Raw genomic sequence first — 26507 nt, 5'->3', positions numbered from 1 at the left:
AGGAGTAAAAATTAGCCTATGACACTACGGAAAATCGGTCGAAACTGGAATTGCAGAAGGGTCGTCCATTTTAGGTCTTTGATTATTTAGGTAGTAATTAATGTAGTACAGTGGCGTGCCGAACAGTCATTTTTTGAGGCAATTGCCTCAAGGGAAATTTGGGTGGGTGGGTGGGTGTGTTAGTTGAGATGTGCAACTTATACCTAAAAAAACTTAATAATATTTATTATTTTGAATAATAAAAAAAATAGTGAAAAAACTGTTGGTGGTGGGGAGGGGGATCAAATTGTATAGTTTGCCTCAGGTCTGCTTGTCAGTTCGGCACGCCACTGATGTAGTAGGTATACTAGTAGTAGTATGGACACTGGACAGTGTCGTACTGTACCTATGCCCTGTCTCATGAAAGAAAGGTGTAGACCGTGGGAGTGAAAGGGATGTGGATCATGACCATAGACCTATAAAGAAATGTACTTATAACAGAGAGAAGTCCAGGAGCCAGCATTGTTAGAAAAACATAGCATACATCTCGGACAACTATGTTCTATTCATGAACATTAGAGTTCTCTAATGTTCATGGTTCTATTATATTACATGGGTATTGACTATCTCTTTCTAACAATGTTGGCACATGGCCACCTATAGGTAGTAGGGTATGGGGGACGTGCAGTCCATAATATTATATTAATAAGTATACGAATCGCCAGCCGAGCCCACTGCGCGGACTTACCGACGGTGACCGATCGGCCTACGTCGTGTTTATTCGGTACCACGACCGTCGTCTTGACTGATGCGTGGGGATGCGCAAGATCGACCGATTTTCGTTGTCAAGGCACCTGTCCTGACGTAGTGAGGCGGTACATTTCTTTTGTGAAACATAGACATCACCGCACTACACTGTAACAGGGTATAATGTCCATTATCCATATATTTATCAATTATATAGGTATGGCTGATCTTGACCACAGAATTCAAACCTACTACACTATATAGAAATCTGTGATCTGGGTCCTAGCAGATCACGATTCACGGCGTTGCCAGTGGCAAATTAGATAATGCTCGTAATTTATAGCTAGTTTAAAATGTTAACTATAAAAATAGTAATTACACATATTTTTAGCTCATTATTGACCAAAACATAAAATACAGGTCTAAGCCCTTACTAACTTATTTCTAATTATAATAGGTACTGGCTAGTTAGATAACTATTTTATTTTTCTGTAGCTAATATAGGCAATGGCAACCCTATACAAACAAAAACCTATAAGCTTTTCGTAAGCAAATACACATTCCTGTAAGAATCTCTTTAAAAAATTTACAATTTAAAAATTTGTTTTCAAAGTTCAAGGTGCACATCCTCGAGTATAGGATTACCTATGTACCTAATTTCAAAACCATAAGTATGATATGCTAGGTTATGCATCGCTACACACACACAAACATTGACTTCTGTTAATATAGATTAAGTTGTAAACTTAGATTTTAGAATATTATTAGGGCTTGCATTTGAGAAAAAAATTCTGTTTTATGTTACGTCATATTTTGTTAATCGTTATGTTTTTTTTTTCGCTGTATTTATGTACTTAATTATTTTCGATTATCGCTTTCCGTTATAATTACGTTTACATTAATTTCAAACATTTTTTATCGAACATAACGTTATAATTTATTGAGCATTTGAAATATTATAGAATTTTAAGTGATTTTAGCTCTCCAATACTAACACACTTTAACATTCCACATATAACAAATTGCCAATAGTTATTCCGAATTTTATGCTCTAACAGTCTTAAAATTACCTATATTTTTACTAAATTATTTTATACAATTTATAATTTATTATAATTTGTAATTATGTAAATAATACATTTTCTGCTACAATATTATATAATATGCAAATACAATGGGTATATTTTAATATGAGCTACCTACAGCCAACAATTTTAAATTTTCTCGAAAACAACTACCTATCAATTTAGTAATATAAAAGTTGTACAAAAAATATTTGTAATACTTATTTATAGTATTTTAAATACTTTATTCGGAATACTATTTTTATAAAGTATTTTAATACTATAGCATACGGGTCGCTACTACTGCTACGATAATCCACTACACGATGATATAATGCTCTGAATAGTGAATTTAAAGATTTTAAAATATGCTATACTCCATTCCACGAGAGTGCGGCGGCGACCAAAACGTGTTCATTTCCACGCATCCCGCCACATTCCTGTCAAGATCGCCTACCGTCGGCATTTGCCGATAGCCATCGTACCGTTGTCTGACAACGTTGTTATGATGTACGAAGCGGTTACTGGTGTAATCACCACGATTTAAGATAATATACTTTAAGGTATATCACAGCGTATCTTAAATCGTTGTAATCACTAATCAGTAATATTGATAAAACATTGTTACATAATATTGTTTATTCTTCGGTGAGGTTCAACGTTTTCCTGTTGACTGTTACATCAAATATGATTTTCAAATTGCGATTTTTTTTTATTTCATTTTAAATAGGTAGATATAATTAAGACGTGTTCAATAACACATCGAACTATTTATGATGGACCGCGATATTTCACCTGTCAAACGGAATCCTCCTGGAAAAGTAAATATTTATATCAAATAATATTATACTGACATTTTTTTTGTTGAAAATATTCGTTTTTTTATGCTTTAATTTTTGTGATGTCGGACATTACCTACCGTACTTCCTTTTAGATTCTGAGCAGAGCGATGAATGTATTGATTTAACAATGATGTGTGTTTTTTTTATTTGTAACTACACAACAAAATCGATTTTGGTTTTCGGTGTAACTCGAAAACAAATGACCAAAAAAACATGAAATTTTCACTAGTTGTTTATAATTAGCATTTTCTACACATGATACAATTTTAAAAATATTTTGATTTGTTTTGAACTGTATATGGACATTTACAGTTTTCAATTATTTTAGTTTTTTTTTCTATGAATGTTAATAATATTTTATTTGTTGGGTAAAAAATCTTGAAAATTTAATACAAGGCTCTTAATATATTGTTACAATAGCAGGTTATAAAAAAATTAAAAAACATACGCACAATTTTTTTTTTATGAGCATTTAAAGATCGATTTCTGACAATATGTATCAAATTTTAAATTTAATCATTATTTTGCAGTTATTTTAAATGAATAAAATGTTCAACTTTTATAGCTAAAGATTTAAAATTTAAAACAAGGTTCCAGGTTCATAGGTTATATATAAATTATTTTATTTAAATTACTATATAAAATACATAATCTTGCCATCAGATATTATTCAAAACGTTCTATTTTTTTTTTAAATTTCTTTTGTATTTTTTTTTTTTAGTTTTGTTGGTGTTCGACAAAAGCTAATAATTATCAATTTCTATAAAAATTTAATGTTTGAGCAGCAGAACATAGAAGAGAGTAAAAAAATGAAGTATAAGGACATCATCAAAACAATCTCAAAAACGAGTGGTGTTGGTCAAAGAACAGTGGGAAGTACACTGGCAGAATACAAAACTAAAGGTACGATTTCATCGCCAAATAAAAAAAAAGAGGAAGACAGCGATAGAAAAATCAGAAGATTTTGGCCAAAACGTCATTAGACAGAAAGTTCATAGTTTTTGGTTAAATCGTGAAATACCTACTTTAAATAAAATTTTAGTGGCTATGAACGAAGATGAGAAATTGCCAAATTTTTCAAGGTCGTCCTTACGCAGAATTTTAAAACACCTTAATTATGAATATTTAAAAAAAAATCGGAATAGTGCACTTATTGAACGAAATGATATCGTGTGTTGGCGTCGGAAATATTTGGAATCATTAAAACATTATAGGCTGAGTGGTAGACCAATATACTACCTTGGCGAAACCTGGGTCGATGCAGGTGAAGCTACCACAAAGTCATGGGTCGACACAGTAATAAATTCGCCCGGGGATCCATTGGTTCGAAAACGCACTACTGGACAAAAGGAACCATCATGTAAGGGCAAACGATTAATTGCATTACACATCGGGTCAGCTGACGGGTTTGTTCCTGGTGGTCTTTTATCTATTGAGTCAAAGAAAAACACGTTAGACTATCATGATGAGTTGAATGGGGACACGTTTTACGACTGGTTCATCAAAATCCTACCATCTCTAAAAGAAAACGCAATAATAGTGATAGATAATACCTCATACAATTCTGTAAAAAAATATCCATTTCCAACCATGGCTTGGAATAAACAAAAAATTATAGATTGGTTAGAAAATAAAGGTGAAATAATTCAGCCATCATTGATTAAACCTCAGCTTTTAGAAATAGCCAACGAGCTTAAACCGCTGCACGACAAGTATGTGATAGATGAAGTAGCAAGAGATCATAATAAAATAGTCTTACGGTTGCCTCCCTACCACTCTGAGCTGAACCCTATTGAGATCGCTTGGTCCTGGGTAAAACATCATGTACTTATGAATAATACGACATTTAAATTAGAGGATGTACTTAATTTATTAAAAGATGCCGTGGAACACGTAACGAGCGAAATGTGGACGAATTTTGTTGACCACGTAATGAAAGAAGAGGACAAATTCTGGAAAATTGATCATCTGTCTGACGAGATTTTTGATGCGGAAATAGGAGAGCATACAGGCGACATTTCTTCAGATTCTGATGACGAAAACTTTTAAATTATTTATTTTATGGTAGCTTTAATGATAAAAAATAATAATTAAAAATAAATTATACTTATTTTATAAAATAACTCCTATACTGATATATTATATTATAATGGTTAATCGTGGTAATATTTGTTGTGCGTTACTTATTATACAGAGAGGGGACACCACATGGCGAGGGAAATTTGTCCTCGAGACAACCGAGCGTTGGAATTTGGATGCGCATGGCAGTCTCACTCTCTCGTGGAACGGAGTATAGTACAGTAGCACCCCGAATCTCGTAATATTCTCAAATAACAATAATTAAAATCTTTGACACATATCAGTGTATCACTGTTATGGGTCAAGATGAACTATTGGACTTTTCAACTATTCACTTACAAAGAGACATGGGTAAATATGGATACCTAGTCGTTAATAATGAAACTATTTAAAATAAATATGTTGAGAAATAAGTGTCCAGTATAATTACAATAAAACTTCCATATCATGAACTTCTAATGTTCCTGTCTAACTAAATATTTTTGAGAATCAAATGTATTTTTTTTATGAGTCTCCATAATAGAAATGTTCTTTTGTTGCTCATGAGGACACGAGACTTCTTCATAAGTGTCACTGTACATACCTACTACATATTATATAACTTTTTAAAAAAAAATTAATTTTTATTTGCATACATTTTTGCAATAAATTATGGTTGTGAAATTAATTCAGTTAAAAAACTTAAAAAATTATTTTGAAATCTCAACAGTTTCCCTTTAAAACGCTCTGTACATAATAAATCCTAAAATATTAATTCAAAATTCAAAATATAATACGTATAAATATCTATTAAGCTGTATTAAGAAAAAAAATGTTTTTAATTATTTTAACCAATCACACAAATGTACAAGACTTTATATAGAAAGTTATGTTGTACAATAAGAAATTATAAATAATGCATTTTATTAATAGCTCTAATTATAAAAATCTTTAATTTATTTAATTTATAGGATATCAAATATTGCAGATATAAAGAGGAGTGTGAATGGTCAAACACATCACAGCTTTGCTCCCTAGTCCCTTTAAAATGTATTGGGTGCTTAAGTCCCCTTAATATTTTTGGGTGATTAGCGCCTATGGAAATATGCCTAAATGTGTTAAATAATTCAAATAATAATTTTCAATACAGAGGATAGAATCACCATTGCTCATCAATTAGTTGCGATAAATATTTTTATTTATATTTCATTGTTTAATTAATATAAATCATTATTTTGACAGTAATAAAATATTTAAAAATTATAAAACATAAATACATTATTAGGTATTTTAATATAATTTTACATTATTTTTATTCATAACTTATAGAACCTAGAAATCTATTAAGCTCAAGAGTGTATTTATCGCAAATGTTTTATTGTTATTTTAACAAAAATGATTCTCAGTAAAAAAATATACAAATTTTCATAACTAGTATTTAGAATATAATATAATTTGTTTATATTGATTGATATTAAATTTACTTCTTAAAAAATAATTAGAACACCGTTAAGTATAATTTATCAATTTATAGGTAGCATTCAAAAATAAATACAAAAGACCAAATAAACTTTTTAAATTGATTTTATAAAAAAATGTAACAGTTTTTTTTATTTTGTTTAAGAACATTTTTATTAAAAATTAATATTTGTATATTAAATGTTTTTATAATATCAGTCTATAACACTAATTATGATCATTCTAATGAATGACTCATAGTAATCTTATATTTAATAATAATATGTATACAAAAATATTATTCATGATTTAATATTTGACATTTGTTTAACTACCTTGTTAAAAAGAATACAAATTCAGATGATCGTAAATAACAGTTTAAACTTAAATAATAAAAATGCAATATTGCTGGATAAATTGAAGATCTTAATAAATTAATAGTTAAAAAAAAGCTAGGGTAATAATATATAGTAATGAAAATTAACCAATATACTATTATTTTGGCTTTACTTCACAAATTAAATTTTAATTTAATTATCAAATTACATTAATATTAATCGTGGAATATCTATTATAAATAATAAAAGAGAAAGTTTTATAAGTTAAAATTGACCATCTGTTGATTGTAACATAATTTAAAGTACTAACAGTAGTTTTTAATACCGTAAAAAAAAAAGTTAGATAAATAAAAAGGAAACAAGTCATAAATTTAAAAAAAAAATTTCCTTATAAAAATAATTTTAAAACAATGTATTAAAATTACCATTCCTAATAAAATATGGACTACTGCAAGACAGTGTCGAACATTTTGTTAAATTCTTATCTTTTAGTAATAATTGATAAAATAAAATTAATTTGGTTGATGTATAATCCAAAAATTTTGTTCGCTTCTCTCTTTGACATCTGTAGGTATTACTACAGATTCCGATATTGGACTTAACTCTTCAAGTGTCATAGGAGATGGAATTTTCTTACGAGGTGTAGTTGTCAGCAGGTCTAAAAATTTTTGTTGGTGTTGTTGTCGTTGATGACGGAGAAAAGCAATATCTGGGACTATACTACTTTTAAATTTGATTTTTGTCACTAATTCACGATCATAGTTTGCACTGGAAAATAAAAAAAATAAATACATGACCTACAGATCAATAGATTAATAATACCTAATAATCAATTTACAAAAATATACATTTGATAGTATAAATATACCACTTAGGCTCAGGCACTGCTATAACTGTATTTATAATAGTTTGGTTCTGATTCAGCAATTCACGTTTTTCTTCTTCAAGTTCATCACGCTTATCTCGTAGTTCTGACAAACGGCCATTAATTTGTGCTAAAGATAATTTATTTTCTTGCATTTTTTGATCTTCTGCAAATTTTTGTTTTCTCAAAAGTTCAGCATCAGCTTCATCTGTTGATAAATAAAAAACCACATATATCATATTATAATTATTATTTATTATCAACCTATATTAATGTTATATTTTAAAGCAGCTAATTTTTTTAAATTGACAATCACTGGAAGATACCAGCAAAGAATTTATTTTGTTGTTTGTTTATTATTACTTCTAATGCCGATCAACTATTTGTTCCTAAATAATAAAATAAAACCAATATTTTAATTTATTTTGGATAATTCTAGGCATTTAAGGACCATCGTTGCTTCCGTTATGTCTCTGCTCCCTCCACTGCTAATTGTCTTACATCTTTAGGTTGCCCCCTCGGTCTCTTTTCGTCCGGTTCCCAAATTACAATGTCACAAACCTGACCATTTACTAACCAAAAATACTCTACCAAGCTTTTCATTTGAATTTTAAAAACTTTTATAAAATCTAGTTCATTAAATATTGTCCTACAATTGCATTTATTTTTAATTCATAGGTAATCTATTCTCCTCATTGCTAGATGTCATAAAACTTACTATTTTATGTGATCTATACTTTTCTTCAAATTATTATTAATCTCTTTTTGTCGACTTTAAGTGCAATAAATACTAAGACTTTGATAAAACTAATATCTGCCTAACAATTAACATTTAACTACAAATTAAAAACAAAAAAATATTAAAAGCTAAAATTTAACCTCAACTTTTACTATTAGGTACAACTGTATTTCTAATATTATCTTAGTACCTAATAAAATTTAATATTGGATAAAGAGAAACTATTAGTAGACCTCGTAGTAGACAATCAGGAAAATTTAATATCCAATAGGAATAGTGATGTGAGCTCGGATATTAGAGTGATTAAGTAAAAATATAGAATCAACATTAAATCGACAACGAGGGATGTTAAAAAACGGAAACGCACCTTGTTTGCTCTTTTCTCGACGCGACAAGATGTGCGCACGCAAAGATTTCCACATTCTTTTATTTCGCATTTTGCATGTGTGTCTGTTCGTGGCGCCGGTCGCGTTTCCTTCGACGGACACTGTAGCGGAGTTGTTGAACGCCATTGTGGTGACGCCGAACTATCGGAACAGAAATGTTACACGAAACGAACGCGTGTCTCGGGTTCTCCGGTCGACCGCTGAGGGGTATCGCGACGAAAAAAAAACAATCGCTCGGACACGCTTCGCTCTCACACGGGGCGACCAAAGATGTCGGCTGTTGCGCGCCGATGGCGGTTCGGCTTGGCACTGCAGTAACGGCGGCGGCGGAGCGTTTGTACGGCGTTCAACATGTCACGACGACGCCGACAAATTCCGATGATGCGAATGCGGCGAGTCTGAAACGAAGAGCGGGCGAGAGCCGAGAGAACTGTGCGCTGCGCGTCGGCAGCCGATCAAATAATTTAAATTGTACGTACGCGCGACGGCAAACTCGTCTGACGATCGATCGGATTTTTCAGTAGGTTGGTGGCAGACCGAAATAATAATTGAAATGTTTGTTATTTATAAGTGCAGAGTACACACGTCGCAGTAGATCGTTTATATCGACAGAGGTAGGTGGAGGCGAGACGCGTTCATCGATCGATATCGTTCCGTTGGCGGTAAACGGCACGGCGTCGGTTAGCGAGTCGATGCGGTTGCCGTCGTAGAAGGAGCCCCGAGTAACGTTCGCCACAGCAGGCTACAGTTCGGCGCTGGCCAGTCTCAAATAATAGATGCGCGCGTTATCAACCGTCATTGCGGAAATATATTTTGTTACGGTTGTTGGTTGTTGGTTGTTACCACATTGATGGTTTTATAATATGCTCTTTGATAATATTCTTATCTATGGTCGCATCCACGAATTAAGATATTATCTTAATTCGTGGTCGCAACACGGCGCACAAAATGGTGGTGGTCGGTAAATGGTAATCGGCTATCGGCGGCGGCGTCGGTTTCAAATTTTCAATGTTTGCAAGGGAATACAGTACGGGGTAACTTTATGGACTATCAATTCGCATGATTTTATGACATCAATCGACATGCTCATCAATCACAGATTATATAAAAGTATAAAACATATAATATAATATATATCATATAATCTGTGCTAGTATTTAGAAATAGTCTAGATTAAGATTTAGTTATTGTATGAAGAATTAGGATATACTAATGTGCATTATCATCCAAGGTTATTGTTTCTTTGTTGCTTCTGTTATGTGAGAACCATCGTTTCTCTCTCCGTTTTGTTGGTCAAAAAGTGTATGTTAGACGTCTGAAGATAGGAATACCATTACCGCATCCATGAAATGTTTTAATATCAATATTCAATGCTCCAACAGTCCAACAATGAAACTCTACTACCCTAGAGTCTAGACTTATGACAAGAATTAAACTGCTACTGTAATAAATAGGTAACTTTACTGCTCCTATCAACAGGTAACATCTAACAATTACAGATCTATAAATTTAGTATATACTATATTATAATATGATATAAGTTCATATTATTATTATTTATTAGTTATTGTATCAAACTACCTACCTATAATATTATTAATGTAATTACTAATTATTATCTATAATTCTTGAGTAGGTAAGGTATCTCCAATCTCAACTTCTGCTTTCTCAGTTCTCGACTGTTACTGTATTTTCTTATAAATATTATGTTTATTGTGAGCCAATCGACTTATTTTATTCATGCAAACACTACAACATCATACCTATGAAGATGATTAGTGTACTCACTAGTGATGGGCAGTAACGAATAATTTGTACTATCGAATAAAAAAATTCATGAATGCATAAAATATTTTTTTTTGAAAATTAATTAAACAATATTAATGGTTGGGACTTGGTATTATAACTCCCAAGCAATTTTTTTTCATTCGGTGTGTAATAATACAAAGAAATTATGAGTTAAATCAGAACCAACTTATATTTTTTGGAATAAATGGGTTAAAATATAAGCAATAAAACACCAAAAATAAATCAAGTTTACCGCCCACGCAAATTAAAAAAAAATTTTTTTTCGAAAACCTTAGTATGTGTATGAGTTATGAATGATGTTGCAAAAATTAATTGGCGATAATTATTCGTTTTTAAGTTATAGCCTTATAAAGTTCAAGATTGTTGGAGTTTTACGCATGCTTACAACACTATAGTTTAATGCGCTCTTACAAATTTTTCTATTTGTTTTTTGAAACCTAGGTAAATAAATTTAAAGTTTTTTGATCTTAGCTTCCAAATGAAGTTTTCACAACTTTTTGAATTTACCATCAAATTATGCATGGAAAAACACATTTTGAAATTAAAATATTCCAAAAAATCGCTTGAGTAATTCACTTGAATAATTCATTCGAATAATAATAATTTATTCAAATAGTATCAAATCATTCAAATTATTTAAAATTATTCGAATAATCGTTCAAAATATTCGAATATATTATATATTATATATATATTTTAATTATTTTATAGTCGTTATTCGGTAGTTCCTATCACTAGACTATTAACTGTAAATAATGAGTCGAGCTGTCGAATAAGTTCCCTGTTATTTTTTTTAAGATAATCCATGGGTATATAAATGTAATATTTAAACCATTCACCAGTGGTTATCCATATACCGTGTTTCTCTTTATGCCCCAACATACTTAATTGTATAAACAACAAACTTCAAATGTCTAATATTATTTCTTTAAACTGTTTGCGCTTTTTTCTAAGAGTAAAGTTCAACTTTTATGTTTGAACCACTAAAGTATAAATGTTCTCAGTTCATAATTTGTTGTAATAATACTATTTTGTTACGCTATTATTAATACGATGGACTAAGCGCATTGGGACATTATCAATACAGACAGTTTTTCTATACCGAGTATTATGATATACTTACTATATTATCTTAAATCTTGCACGGTTTTTTTCATTTTATTTTCTGTTTTACTAGACAAATACAAAATTGTACACTCTATCAGAGCCTATCTATATTTTTTTTTTTTTACAGTTTTTTCCATACCTGTAAATATTACGACAATACATTTTTCAATTTGAGTATACCTATATACTTTTTTAAGTTTGTTAATTTTCCATTTTATAATATTGTAATCAGTAATAATGTTTAATTGGTTTTTCAGGTCTAAACAATGTGATATTAGATAATTTTATATTGTAATAACACATTTTGGCCGAAAAATGATCAGTGAGTGAGTGCCGAAGACTGTCTATTACCATAGAATTGATACTTAATTCAAAAGCAATGTTATTCCATGGACCATCAACGTAAATTACTATACATTATTAATTGATGTAAATTGTTATTATAAGGCTCAAAAGTTGATGAACTAATAAACAATTATACAATAATTTTTGTATAAAAATACAAATTCATCCTAAAAATGTTTCAACTAAATATTTTTTGCTAGAAAAGCATCGATGAAGAGTTTCCAATAAAAATGAAAAAGTTATGAACTTTTGAGCCTTTGATATTATTATTGACAATAAATACTGATATTAATAATCAATGATGTTATGTTATTATTAATATTTTTCTATGTTTAGAGGATTAGATGTGGTATCCATAAACTGTGTGGATTTCAAATACAGCGTGATAAACAAAGCAAACATACCTTTAATGTCCAATGCCATATTATCTACCAGTTTGGAAAAATACAAACCAAAAACTGTCTACAACTTATCTTCAACAATATTTACAAATCAGCAATATGGAACCCATTCTGGAACGAGACAACCAATATTAGGAACAATGAATATAAACTACTGGATGTTTAATTTATTAGAGATGCATGGATTAGTCTATGTAAAATATATTTCAATTATTTATATTATATACTTACTCAAATATTACCAACACTATTTAATAAATTTCTTTAAAGAAAATCAAAAAAAATAGGTGTATTATATAAATTGTAAATGACATGATATGTAAGATAAAAAAAAAAAAAACAATTATTCTTGTCATAAATGCATCTCAACGTTTTTTAATCAACTATACAAACATTTATGATTAATTATTTTTAAAATAATATTTAATTATATTAATTGAGTAATATATTTCGATTTAAGCCCATATAATATGCATATTATATATTGTATTTGTCTATCATAGAATTTTACTATATCATAAATATTATTTTTTGTATTTCTATAAGTCTTTATTAAGGTAAAAATATTTGTTATTTGTATATACAGTAGATTGCTTATCACCCTGGTTAATTAATGCCAAGGATAGTAAGCATAAATGTACGGATAATTGACCATACATATTTATTATTTTTATACCCACAATACATACCGAAATACCTCGCTAATAATCAGCATTCCATAATAATTTTTTTATTTTATAAACATAATGCATATATCTTAAAATGGCAGATATTTAATATATGATTACATGGAATAGCATAATATGAATAGGTAGATATGTAAGAGTATTTAAAAGATCTTATTATTAATTTTGCTTGTACGTTCAATTAACATTCGATAATCAGCAATCTATTGTATTTCAATATTGGTAATACTTTACACAGGATAATATAATAATGTAATACTTCAGTGTTCAGTATAATGGCCATTGTTTTACTCATTTGCATTGGTATTTATATATCATAAATAAATTATTCATTTTTCTATGTATAATATATTATAATATATTTTAGTTCCAATGGAGTTGTTACATACCTACGGGTTATAATAGTTCAACCTCTGGTATCCACTTGGTTCATATAAGCATGTGGTGACATTAATGGATCTACCTTAATATATTTTTAACTTATTAATATTCATCTATGTTAATTATTCAACTAATACTTTGTATTATTACAGTAGTAACAACAGTTTTAATTTGGAAAGGCAGTGAACTGAGTTTTTGTTTATTTTAACTATGTCAAAGTTTACATACAATATGCTTATATTGAGTATATGTATTAATTATTCAAAATGTAACGTAATATATATATATATAATATTATTTATATAATAAATATACACTAAATGTAACACATAATAGATATAAGAATAAAATGTTAAAAAAGTCATGTTATACATTTTTGAATAATGATTAATGTAATTACAAAACATACAAAAATTAAAACAAATTTCGAGTTAGAATTATACACTATATTATATTATTGTAATTATGTAAAGTGATAAAATGGACGCCTATAGCTATTAATGTACTCAATTTTAATTATTTTAATTATTGATATTAGACTTTAAAAATGTTGAAAATATCTCAGAGAAAATTATTGTTAATTTGGTATAAGAAATAATCAATTTTAAAAATAAAAAAAAATAAAATTATACCAAAATAACCTGAACACATTAATATTTTCATGAGATGTAATTTTCATAAAATATGCTCACCGCTAATTTACTTATGATATTTTTGAATTATGCAAATAATTTAATATGGTTGAAATGAGGGAAACTGTGTAGTCATTAAACTATAATTAAATTAATTGTACAACAATATTTATAATTAAATTATATATTTTTTATCTTATAAATACTTAGTATAAATAAATATATACATTTTTTAACTTTTAAGACCATATATTGTAAAATCTATATGTAGATATACAATTTCTAGTGTAGTCTCATATAACAAAATTATAATTGTTGTACAGTACGAGTATATGAATATTTCCAGACAATTTTTTTATAATGTCAATATAAAGTCATAACTTAGCAAGATAATGATAATTTTTAATAAGTTATCCCAAATTTTTTTAAATTAAGTTAAAAGTTATATGAAAACTTGCAATTAACTTAAGTTATTTAAATTATAAGTTATTTTTGTTTTAGTATATAAATAGCTAGTAATATGGATTGAAATAATAAGTAAATGTTTATGCAATATGAGTCATCAATAATAATTTTATTATATTTGTTATTTAATTTTTTTATAAATTAATATAACCTGAATTTGATTAAAAAACTCATTATTTATTAAGCTTAAATCAATAAAATCAGTTAAACTTAAAATTTAAAATTAACTCGACTTTAACTTTTTAAAACGTTTATGCCCAGGCTTTTGTTTAAAGTACACTTTTTGGCAGAAAATCAAACATTGCTCTAGAATATTTTACTCATATATCATCACAATATACATAAGTTTTCATTTCCAATATATATTATCATAACAATATTATACATTCACTCCATGAAAATGTTGTACGATATATTAATTTCCCCTTTGGTTTTACATAAAATGTTTGTAATAGTGGTAATGCTGTGGTATGCGTCAACAATCGTATGTTGCAATTTAATATCTTATATAATCAAAACAAATGTTTCTCATACACAGACTAAGATATTTTAGTCCGTGGTCTCTTGTAATAATATTTTGTAATGTTATATTTTACTTGAGTAATATTTATATATATATATTTTTTTTACGAAGTAAATAATACCTTTTATAGTGAAAATCAATTATTTCATTATTTAAAGAAGAACAAATTAAATTACAAATCAATTTTTTAAGACTCATTATAGGTATAATATACCTAAAATATTTATGCTATAATTATACTACTTAAGTTAAGTAAAACATAAGATTACAAAATACTATTACATGAGACATTTTGTTTTTATTATAATAAGAGTTTTTTAAGGTTATAACTTATAAGATAGGTATTAAAATGTGACATACGATTATTGATGCATACCTGTGTTACCACTATTACATGCATAGACATATTAATAAAATTATTATAATATATTTTATATTATTAATATGTCTATGGTTACATGTTTTAATTTTGTATAATATATAATATTATCATTTCACCTACACATTATAAACATATTTATTTTTAAATTAATTTTATTATTACTTGAACTAAGTTACAATATGATTAATAAATAAATTATAAAACCACATTTATTTTTAAAATAAATAATTAACTATTTAATTAGAAAATAATTAATAATAGATAACAATTACACAATCTACTGTATATTGAATATTATTTAAAAATATAATTTTATAAATCAAAAAAATTTTAAAATTTTATAAAATCTTTAATTATATTTTAATTAAACTAAATATAGTATAAAATATATCCCACACTACCTAATACCTATTGATAAAAAAAATATTTAAGTAAAGAAAGTTTTTTTATAGAGTTTTTAATATAATTATATATACCTCCCATTCAGAAATTAGTTACCAATGAAAACTTATAGCATTATATAGCTTAATACAATTAAATAAACAAAATTATTTTTAATTTTTATAAATCGTCACTAGTGGAACTTTAGATTTAGACGATTAAGCAACTTATTTTTTAAGCAAAATGAAACTTTTTTAGATAGAAGCTAAGGAAATCGGTTTTACCTGTATATTTAAAATGAAAGAGATTTTACGTATATCTATCCCACAGTCCACACAACATTTTTCAATCATAACTATTGCATGTATCAAGGTTTAATTTTAATTGTAATTTAAGTATTTAAAATTAAAACTATCCAACATTGAATAGGTAGTTATTTAATTTTGTATTTTATAATTGAAATATTGAACAAGAATTAGTTAACATTGAAGAAAAAATATTTTAATCTTAATGCACATTTAAAACTGTATAAGTTATATATATTTAATTTACTAAGATTAATTATTAATAAAGATTGAAAATCAAACTCTTAATTAATACCTATTTATTTATATTTATTAAATGTTTAATTTTAATTTCGTATTCAATGAAAATTAATTAGTAGTTGACATTCAATCGAAATATGTGGTTTAATTGCGCTTACAAATAACTTGTAAAAAATATTGAAACAAAATTGATTAATGTTTAAATTAAATTGGTAAACAATATTTCAATTTAATTCATATAATGTATATTTAATTAGAGCTCGGATTTATATGCATTTGCATATTAGTATACTAAGTGTATGCACTATGCACGTCTAGGGGGTTCTAAAACGTCCACGGTTCATCTCACACTGAATTTAAACACCAAATTTTATATTGCATATTTTGCATACCTATTTAGAGGATTATTGCATATTGGTTCATAAATGCATATAACATGCGTTTTTAATAGGTTTTTAATAAATTACCAATTTTATTTAAAATAAATATATTTTAGTAATTTTAAAAAGAAAAAAATCGTTAACAGGTATCTTACAAGAATATTCTTAAAATATTGTCATTTTTGCAACACTTCATGAGATCGGAGTACGTATAGATAATATTATATTAACAACAATAAATCACATACACCCGCATTTCAGCATACTATATGTTGTTACTTCGACGTGCGTCACGAATAAGGCAGTAACTCAATTTTACAAACTTTTTTTATAACAAATAATATTTTTTTAATTTTTTTAATTAATTTTTGAAATATTTACATTCTATACAATGTTAGTACAATACGCAAATTTGATAATTTAATGATGAATGACAGGAGAAATTACATTAGTGGGCTGCAGGCACTCAGCGCAGCGCCCCCCGACCGGGTACATTTTAGTACTCCCTTCTAACCGAGGTCTTACACAAATAATTATCTCCATAGATAATTCTTCGAAACCACTCATAATCCGTTATAATATTGTAATAGCTTTTCATATTATGTATAAAATTAAATGAATGTCGCTTTTTTCCGAACTCAATATCTTGAAAACTACTCGTCCGAATTACTTGAAATTCAACACAGATGTTTAGCCGGATTAGGGGAAGGTCAGTATAGCTATATGAGAATCGCAAAATATAACTCAGTCACAGAAAATAAAGATCCAAGATTGGTACAAGTGGTGCACTCTAACAGATCAAATATTGAATATTAATTCAATATACATAATAACGTATATAAATAATAATTATAATTATCCTCCTATACTATAAAATTAAGATTCCGAGAACCGTGGCGCCTCCTAGGTATAGTGTACCAATGGAACATGATACCACATATCCACGTGTTTCAAAAGAAATAAAATTAACAAATAGAGCACAAAAGGCAATTGAAAAAACGAAACGAATTTTAATTTTAATTTTAATCTTCATTTTATAGTATAGGAGGGAGGATAATTATAATTATTATTTATATACGTTATTATGTATATTGAATATTAATCTGTTAGAGCGCACCACTTGTATCTTTATTTTCAGTGACTTTGAGTTATATTTTGCGATTCTCATATAGCTACTGACCTTCCCCTAATCTGGCTAAACATCTGTGTTGAATTTCAAGTAATTCGGAAGAGTAGTTTTCAAGATTTTGAGTTCGAAAAAAAGTGACATTCATTTAATTTTATACATTATATGAGAAGCTATTTTAATATTATAAGTTATAACGGATTATGAGTGGTTTCGAAGAATTATCTATGGAGATAATTGTTTGTGTAAGATCTCGGTTAGGAGGGAGATTAGGGAATCAATTAACGAATTTAGATTAGTAGAGTAGATAAATTGAGATATCGTTGTTGAAACGATGTTTAGTAGAGAGTTAACTGGAACGGCTTAGTCATAACGTTTGGAACGAGGTTGAACATTAATTTCTTTGGCTCCGTTGGATGGAGCTTTTGGAGGTGTTTTTTGAATATGCATTGTATTGGAACTCGGTGGTGGTTTCTTGTGAGACAGTTTGAACAGTTTGTTTGACGGTCATCCTTTAAAATTGGCAGTGTGTGCTCCGAGGCATAGGGCACACTTGGCCGGTTGTTCGCGCGGCTTACTGCAATCTGAGGTGAGGTGATCTGAGCCACATTTGACGCAGTAGTGTGTATGTATACAATACATAAATTAATGGCCAACCTATCGCGGGTCAGAGCTCCTGAAAATTAAGTTATTTTGCTACCACAAAATAAAACAACATCAAATATCGTTTACAGGGTCACAGGGAAGTTCTTCCTGAATAAATTTAATGGTTTTTGTTTTGTAGTTATGATCTTAAAAAACTCATTAAAATAATGATATCAAAACTTTCTGTATAATGTCATCTTATTCAGTAACTCGACGGTGTAACCCTGACTATTGTGTATGGGTTAAAATTATAATTTTTGAAATTGTTGTTAAATCTACACAGTAGCGACATCATTTAATATTGTAAATATAAATACATAAATAAGAAATGAAAAAAGAAATTTGTTTGTAAAATAGTATAATTGTTTTAAATATACGGCAATAGCAATTGCCGGGTCAGCTATCTTATACCTATATGAAAGTCCCGTGTCACAATGTTTGTCCGACAAACAAAACGACAAACATGGTATTACATTGATACTCTATAGATTGAAATTATACACTTACGTACAAACAGCACGGGGTCTCCGATCTACCGCAGATAGATTGCCTACCTGATGCGAATCAGAATTTTTACTCCGGGCAACGAAAAAGTTAAGATACGTTTTGAACGCCATCCACCAAATATTAAATAACGAATTGAACAAAGTTTGGGTCATATAGAGTTGGTACATTTAACGAGTAACGAAGTGCACGGGGTTAGATAGTAGTACATATTATTATGATACTACCTCAAAGAATTGATTTTTTGTAAAAATTTCATAAATACACAACTATACATTCACTGACATACATTTTAACGTATTAATTTTACGGAACAGCGGACATAAGTACAAAGAATGAAAAATATTCATACAAAATTTTTTATTAAGATTTGAACAATTATTATTGTTATTTATTTTAAGTACTTATATAACAACAGGTATATAGATTTATACGCGAATAATTTGTGGTTTATATGGTATCTATTTTTTTTTTTTTACAATAATGTAGGTACTTGGTTGTAAACATAATGGTGAACGTGCTCTTAATACTATATCGTTCTTACAATAATATTTAGGTAGTATAGTGTAAGATACGATTTTAAATATCGATTATTATTAATACAACAATTGAATAATATATATTTATATAAGTAGATTCTAGTTTTATGTATACGTCTTAATGTATTAAAGTATTTATAGTAGTGAATAATACAATAAGTATACTATTAGTTTACCTATCGTTTATGTACAATGATACACCTGCTTACCCAAAAAGTATAATATTGGGTAGAGAAACTTATAGGATTAAAACGGGCAATACAAAATACGAAAACGTCTAAATATATAATTATTTACATAATAAACTTAACAGAAAAAAAATGTTTTGCGTGGTAAAATTTAAGAAAAGTAAATAATATTTTGTTATAAGTAATAATTATCTAATTAATATTTTGTATTTTTGTACAACTTTTAATTTGTTAGATTTTGTATTTGATAATAAAAACATACAGGTAATTAAAAAGAGCACAAGCTAATTATAATAAGGTTGTAATTTGTTATATTTTACACGTCTCGTGACATTTTGAACGTATAATATACATATTTTATACGAATACGATATAGTTATAAAAACAGCAATTTGAGCCATTCGTTTTTTTAAACGAAAGAAATCTACGGAAATCTTTCGTTTTTAAATTTCAGTTTATGATTTTGTATAATTTCTTGTGTGAATAATAATTCGAACGAATCCTTAAACTTCTCCACCTTAATATATAAATACATTATGACGTATAATATCATATCAATGAGTGTGCGCACGTGAGGTAACTTTTGTTATAAATATTTTGTACTAGTTTTTGCAACACTACAGTCTAAAATATATATAAACAAATAAACCGAAACGAACCGCCAGATAAACTATGTACATATCACTAATAAATGTTCTGGAAAGGGTCTATGACACGAACAGAGACCAAAATAATTTTAGAAAATGACTATCACATATTTACGATTTTGGAGAACTTCATATTATCTCACAGTTAGAAATTGGTGTGAAATTTGAAGTGGATTTGTAGGGAAATAAAAAATAAACACTATTCTTAGTTTAGTAAGTACCTATAAAAAGCATTGACGAGGCGAAGAGGATGTTGATTGACGGAAAATCGTAAATCTCACCGACAAGATATATTTAAGTAAATCGACGACTAACGCAAACCATATCGAAAATAAAAAAAATAATAATGAAACCAATTTCTAATTATTTGACAGTTTAAAACGTCGATTGGATGCGATATGACTAACATGCGAACTTGATCCATTACACAATAATTATTCACAATATGTTACAATGTTATATTATTGTCTATAATTGAATGGCCCACGACCGTTTCTTAAATCAACAATATCGTTTGCCACGTCATCTGTTTGCATTGCCTCCGCCGCCGGCGATCATCAGCAGCGAGTTCATGAGACCCGACGACCCGAGACTTCCCAAGCTCGAAGCCGACATGGAAGGGAACCCTCCGGTGCTGGAAAACTTTTGCTGATTTCCACCACCGAATTCGGCCGTACCGGTGGCCGAAGATTGCACCGGTGGAGCAAGCAGCTTCCTGCGCATCTGCTCGTCGAGCAGAGCTTGCATGTCCATCTGAAACCATACAAATCATTAATTTATAGATTTTCATATGACATATGCATATAATTATATTATTGGTCCGAGGTAATATTAGTAAAATTGGGTGGTGCGAAGCGTAGCCCTTCTATCCCCCAGTTCGACGCAATTTGTAATTGCTATCTTATAGTATCTCCTCTGAATCAACTGGACCAATTTTCACGAAACTTGAAATATATTTTTAATAAGATCTGAAAGGTGCATAGATTAAGGTTGATATTTATAGATATTGTCATTAAGTAATTATGTCTAATTACTCATCTGCATAATAAAATGAAGATGTCCTTACTTAGGCACTAATCAACGTATATAAATATAGTATATACTATATAGACAAAACAAAGATTTCTATAGTTATAGATACTTTAAATTTACATTTGGTAACTTCATGCCACATTGTAGCACTATTAAAAAAAAAAAAAAAAAATTCTACTTTTAAAGATGACACGGTAACTTTTTTTTGGCAATCTGAAATTGAATAAATTTAACAATTTGATTGACTATAGCTCACTTTTGTCCACGGACGCACGTATAATGGATATGGCCCGTTTAACTGGCTATACTGATTTTCTGAATTGATTATTGCTATTTTAAAGTAGGTTTAGGTACTTGTATACTTACAAGTAAAAGTTTGAAGTATAAAAAAAACATGTATCAATATTAACACTGGATATATTTACAAAAAAATGTTTATCATTGTGTGGTGTTCTTCGGTTTTTCAACGACATTACGACAACCTATATTTATGATTTCATAAGCAGAAGCAAAATATGCTTTACTAAATATTGAAAACCAAAGAAAAAGTTATTATTTTATTAATAGGTAAGCTGTATGCATATTTAAAGTTTAGATCAGCGGAGTAAAATGGCAAGGAGTAGGTACCCCCTGCGGTGATGCTACAACTCTACACTTTATAGTGTATCAATCATCAAGGGCTTAGCGAGACTGACCCAGGTCAGGGGCACAACGAAAAATAGGGAGCAAAAGTCAGAACAAAATATATCTATGTTATTATAAATTATATTAATTTTATTTAGAATATCTGTAAAATAGTTACACTAATATAATAGCTACAATATAGTGTATTAGTACACAGTGTATTTTGTATAGGGGGGAGTGTTATACCTTGGACCGAATGTACCTAGGTCTTATGCTTATTTCTGCCTTTATAATTGGTAAAGAATTAATTCATGGATGGAATTATAGTCACTAGTTCTACGACATTGAAATATATCCACAGTTGGAACAATAAAATCACTTATGAATTTATAATAAAAAAAATTTAAATAAGCCTATCAAAATAATAAATGTTGTAGAAGTTCTTAGGGTTAGTGCCATTTTACGTTAAATATCGAATAGAATTTAATGGTGTAGTCAATTCAGACAAAAAATTAGTATTAAGGACCAAAAAATTACATTCTTTCCAAATTGGTATGCAGTCTTGTAATTATATAGCTTATTTTATACTTACGGCTATATTTAACAAGGCACAAAGTTTAGATATTTATCAGTAGAGTAATATGGACAACTGGTTAGACAGTGATATTATATTTTAATTTTTAAGTCGGGTAAATATTCAAACATAAATTCAATCAGTCGGGGAAATTTTATTTTCAATAATATAATTTAGCATACCTATTGTAAATGTAAATTTATTTCTTAAATTTAATTTTAAGAATTTCTTATTTTAGTTTATTATATTCGTTAATAAGAAAAATATCAATCATTTAAAGTAGAGTTCAATTAATATAAAAAATATTTACTTAAAAAAATACGAAAAATGTTTAGTTTTTTTTTCAAATGTTTTATTATTTTTAATATTTAAATGTAATTTGTAGGTAATTTAGTTTTATAAAATAGTAAATTTTTGTATATCAAGTGCAATAGTAGCTGAAGTGAATTGTTGATGTTATGTTAATAAATATCAATATAATTAATTGTTTTCCTATTAATATTATTAATTTAAAAATAGAATAAAATAAATTATATTATATACATTTTTCATATGTGTGTTTGTGTGTGGTTGAGAGGCAGCCGGGAAGGATGGGTTAAAATAAATCTACAAGGATGGAAATATGTTAAATAGTCAAGCTCCTTGTTATGGCTCTGCTAAACACCTCAACTTGTAATGAGTATTAATAAGAAAATAAACAATGATCTATTCAAATATTCAATATTTATACTTTTTACGTAGCAAAATGTTGTTTAGAAATGTATCCCGCTTTCGATTATAAAATAAGAAATGTAGGAAATCATTAACAAAAATTTAAAAACCTAAAAATGTACCAAAGTCCAAGATGTATAGAAATGCTGTATTTCTGTGTTTCTTTCTTACAATTTTCATACATATACCGAGGTGATAGGTACCTACAGTTTTAAAATTAGACGATTTCATGACGGTTCAAATGAAACGGTAGATAGGTATGTGTGGCTGAGAAAATGTCAACTGAGTTTGTCATCAAACAATCAGTGCGATTCCGGAGTTGTATATACATAAACAATTCATATAGTTTGCTGAAATACGAACCTGCCACTGTTCCAACTGTTGACTGAGTTCCACCTTCTGCCCGATGGCCTCCATCAGTTGACCGTTGGCTTGTAGCACGTCCACCCGGGTCCGGGCCAGCTGCACCTGCACTGCGTTTTTCCGCCTTACGGCCCCATCCCGCTGTTCCCACGCTTTTCTCAGCAGTTCCGGGATTAACGACGTGTCCTTCTCGTCGGTGCCGGACCCGGAAGTGGCGTCGGCGGCCTCTCCGCTGCCCGCATCACCGCACCGGACACACCGAATCCGCATCGCGTCCATTTTGTCCCGCACAGCCAGATCACGTTCCTCGCGGGCTGCCTGTAGCTCCGCGTCTCTCACGGACAACTTTATGTACAAAAACGAAAAATCAATAAAATAGGAAAACCTCGGTTATATGAGTTTATACATTTTTATAATAGATCTATTGGACAGGAAGAGACAGACAGCAATGACGAAAAGTATAAATTATATTTTATAATATAAAAGAACTTTGAATTTTTGCATAAAGACTAAAAACGCTTTACAAGTATGCAATAGCAAACAGCTGTTTGAATTTTTTTCTTTTTATTCAATCAATTTTTAAGACTATCATAATATACATAGAGAAATATTTGTTGAAATCCTATGATTTTTAGAAACTATAATAATTATAGTTATTAGTAATAATAACTATAATAATAACTTATTACCTATCATAATAATTGTGTATGAAAATTAAATGTATAATGTTAAATACACTCACATTTTGTTATTATTTATTATTTAACGTAGGTATTTAGTACTCGATTATGAAATAGTACATTGTTTTTTGGCATGCATGTATCCCATCATTATATTATGTAATATTATCTTGTAAAGAGTAAACGATGTTATTAGTATAAGAACATTTTCTAGAAAGTCTATCTTAAAAGACGCAATCGACATATTGTGAAATGTTCTTCTATCGCAACAGCAATTACGAGAGGCACACATTACAAGTCTTTATCTTGGTGGGGGGGGGGGGGGATTTATTTAGAAGACCAGAACTCATCAACTCGAAGAAAGTTTTATAAATCATATTTTCCTTGAATGCCAAAAATTCTAGTCTTTTTCGGGGGTCCGTCTCTTATATGGAAGATCCTTTTTTGTTAGTTGTTGTGCACCTTTTTTATCTATTGTGATACATATCATCATAGGCGCAAATAGACAAATTATTTTGGAGGGACTAAAGCCCCACCTATAATATTTTCTAAAAATTATATATGCTCAGTACTAATTATTGACTTTTGAACTGGAGGGACTTGGCAGAAATGTGGGGGGGGGACTAAGTCCCACCAAGCCCCCACCTATTTGCGCCAATGCATATCATAGCTTCTCTATAATAGAACCTGTTGTCACAATATTATACTATGCATTTTAGCGAGTTCTGCTTATACGGACGTTACGCCCGACCTCATCATTGTGTTGCATTCCGGTGGGTCGTGGAAGCAGTGGAGTGTTTTGTGTGTTAAAACATCCCATATCGGCCATATTTATGCAAAAAATATACGTAAGTACTAGGTTTATGATTCAGATTTGTACAAAATATGTGTCATGACGTGGTCAGTATTTAATACTTGATATTATTATTTATTGATATGAAGGTTGATGATTACAATGAAAAGTGTGTCAAGCTCTTCGAATGCTATATTTAAATATTTAACTAAAACACCCCAATACAAAATTTAATACACACCCCAATTACTGGCTTTGCCACATGCGGGGGAGTGTCGTACAATGGCCATGAAAATCTAAATTATATGATTCAAGTTGTCTAATATCGTCCACTGTTATATTATTATATATTGTTTTCGGGGATAAAGGAAACTTGGGGACTTGGAGAAATCACTACGATAACCAGTCGAAACCAGCAAAAACGTAACAAATTATCCGGTCGGACTTTTTTACAATTCTAGTAGAAACGCCTAGGGCGACCACCACCTGCACTGGAACGTACCTCACACGTGAGCTCGGCCACCCGACCGTCACGGTTGCGAACCAGTTCCGCCAGGTCAACGGGGCCTGTGGACTTGACGCCGGCCGCCGTGCTCCCGTCTCCACCGCCGCAGCCCATCAGCTTGAGCAGCCGGTACCTGGTGCTGGCCGATAACTCCGGCGACACCGCGTCCGCATGGCCGGCCCGGCGCTCGAGCGCATCGCACAGCCGGGTGACCAACCTTTCGGCGTCCGACCCGAAGTCGTTGGGGTCGTTGGGCCGATGCTCCGTCAGGTCGACGTCGACCATGGGCGGCGCAGAACCAGCGGCCGTTTGCGTGTTGGCCGCCTCGGCTTGTTCCAGTTCGGCCAACAGCGACATCGGCTGCGATTCGGTACCGCCGGAGCCGTTCGTCCGGGACGTCGCCGTCGCGCCGCCGACGCTGTTGCAAGAAGCGCACTTTCCCCCTCGTCCTCTCCAGTCTCCTGCACCACCCGAACAGAGCGCGTCGTCCAACTGCTTGGCCAACATGGCTGACTGTATAGGAAAACATAAATGATATTACAGGTAGATTATACATTTAGAGGCCCGAATAATATTCTCTTAAAATAGCCAAAATAAAATGTTAATTAAAAAGTTGATAATATTCTTTAAAAATCATAATAAAATATGTAAATAATATGCTTTTATATGCAAAAGAATAAAGAACAAAATACTAATATAAATAGGTTTATAGGCAATAAAAAATAACACAGCTTAAAAAAAACTCCAACTTATAGTCGAGAGAATAAAGAGTGGACGGCACTTTTGCCACATAGCAACACAAAATATCGAAAATCTATGATAAAAAAAGAAATTTATATATTCTCTAATATTTTTTATTATACGAAATATTCTGAAAACACGCAAAAAACAACTTTTTCAATTCATTTAAACGTTTCATAATTTGTTAAGATTTCGAACCCCCGTCTGACTACATAGACTAAAAAAAAAAAAGATAATTCCGGCATTTAGTTATAATATACATTTTACAGGCACGCGACTGGTGTAATATATTGTATCGTGACTGTTTTTTGATTATGTGAGC

General features: G+C 29.7%; 4 protein-coding genes and 1 long non-coding RNA gene across 6 annotated transcripts in view; 3 read left to right on the top strand and 2 right to left on the bottom strand.

The window, feature by feature from the left end:
• Positions 1–2395: 2395 nt before the first annotated feature.
• LOC100162028 lies at positions 2396–3641 on the top strand. Its single transcript, XM_008183271.3, has 2 exons — positions 2396–2611; positions 3355–3641. The coding sequence occupies exons 1-2, from the start codon at positions 2564–2566 to the stop codon at positions 3613–3615; spliced, it is 309 nt and encodes a 102-aa protein (XP_008181493.1). The 5' UTR covers positions 2396–2563; the 3' UTR covers positions 3616–3641.
• Positions 3642–3679: 38 nt separating this feature from the next.
• LOC103307625 lies at positions 3680–4681 on the top strand. Its single transcript, XM_008183279.1, has one exon. It carries the CDS (start codon positions 3680–3682, stop codon positions 4679–4681), a length of 1002 nt encoding a protein of 333 aa, XP_008181501.1.
• Positions 4682–6256: 1575 nt separating this feature from the next.
• Positions 6257–9218, bottom strand: LOC100574705. Its single transcript, XM_003243446.4, has 3 exons — positions 8458–9218; positions 7355–7559; positions 6257–7254 (listed from the first exon to the last, which is right to left on the bottom strand). Exons 1-3 carry the CDS (start codon positions 8600–8602, stop codon positions 6999–7001), a joined length of 606 nt encoding a protein of 201 aa, XP_003243494.1. The 5' UTR covers positions 8603–9218; the 3' UTR covers positions 6257–6998.
• Positions 9219–9244: 26 nt separating this feature from the next.
• On the top strand, positions 9245–13452 carry LOC103308946. 2 transcript variants are annotated; one of them, XR_001679228.2, is made up of 4 exons: positions 9245–9586; positions 9708–9930; positions 11650–11794; positions 12074–12375. It is a non-coding gene; the product is annotated as an uncharacterized LOC103308946 (long non-coding RNA). The 2 variants fall into 2 exon arrangements; XR_001679227.2 differs by lacking the exon at positions 9708–9930 and having other exon boundaries at positions 12074–13452.
• Positions 13453–19131: 5679 nt separating this feature from the next.
• The window catches only part of LOC100166135 (bicaudal D-related protein homolog), a 26703-nt gene continuing 19327 nt past the window's right edge, over positions 19132–26507 (bottom strand). Inside the window, exons 5-7 of the mRNA XM_001942684.5 lie at positions 25442–25957; positions 23467–23811; positions 19132–20915 (exon numbers count right to left, since the gene is read on the bottom strand). Coding sequence (XP_001942719.1) covers positions 20685–20915; positions 23467–23811; positions 25442–25957 — 1092 coding nt within the window. The 3' untranslated portion in view covers positions 19132–20684. The remainder of the gene's footprint in view (positions 20916–23466; positions 23812–25441; positions 25958–26507) is intronic.

Source organism: Acyrthosiphon pisum, chromosome X (assembly GCF_005508785.2).
Source record: "Acyrthosiphon pisum isolate AL4f chromosome X, pea_aphid_22Mar2018_4r6ur, whole genome shotgun sequence".
In the NCBI taxonomy this organism is placed as follows: Eukaryota; Metazoa; Arthropoda; class Insecta; order Hemiptera; family Aphididae; genus Acyrthosiphon; species Acyrthosiphon pisum.
The sequence above is the reverse complement of the archived record's forward strand: the minus strand, read 5'-3'. Positions and strand labels throughout refer to the sequence as shown.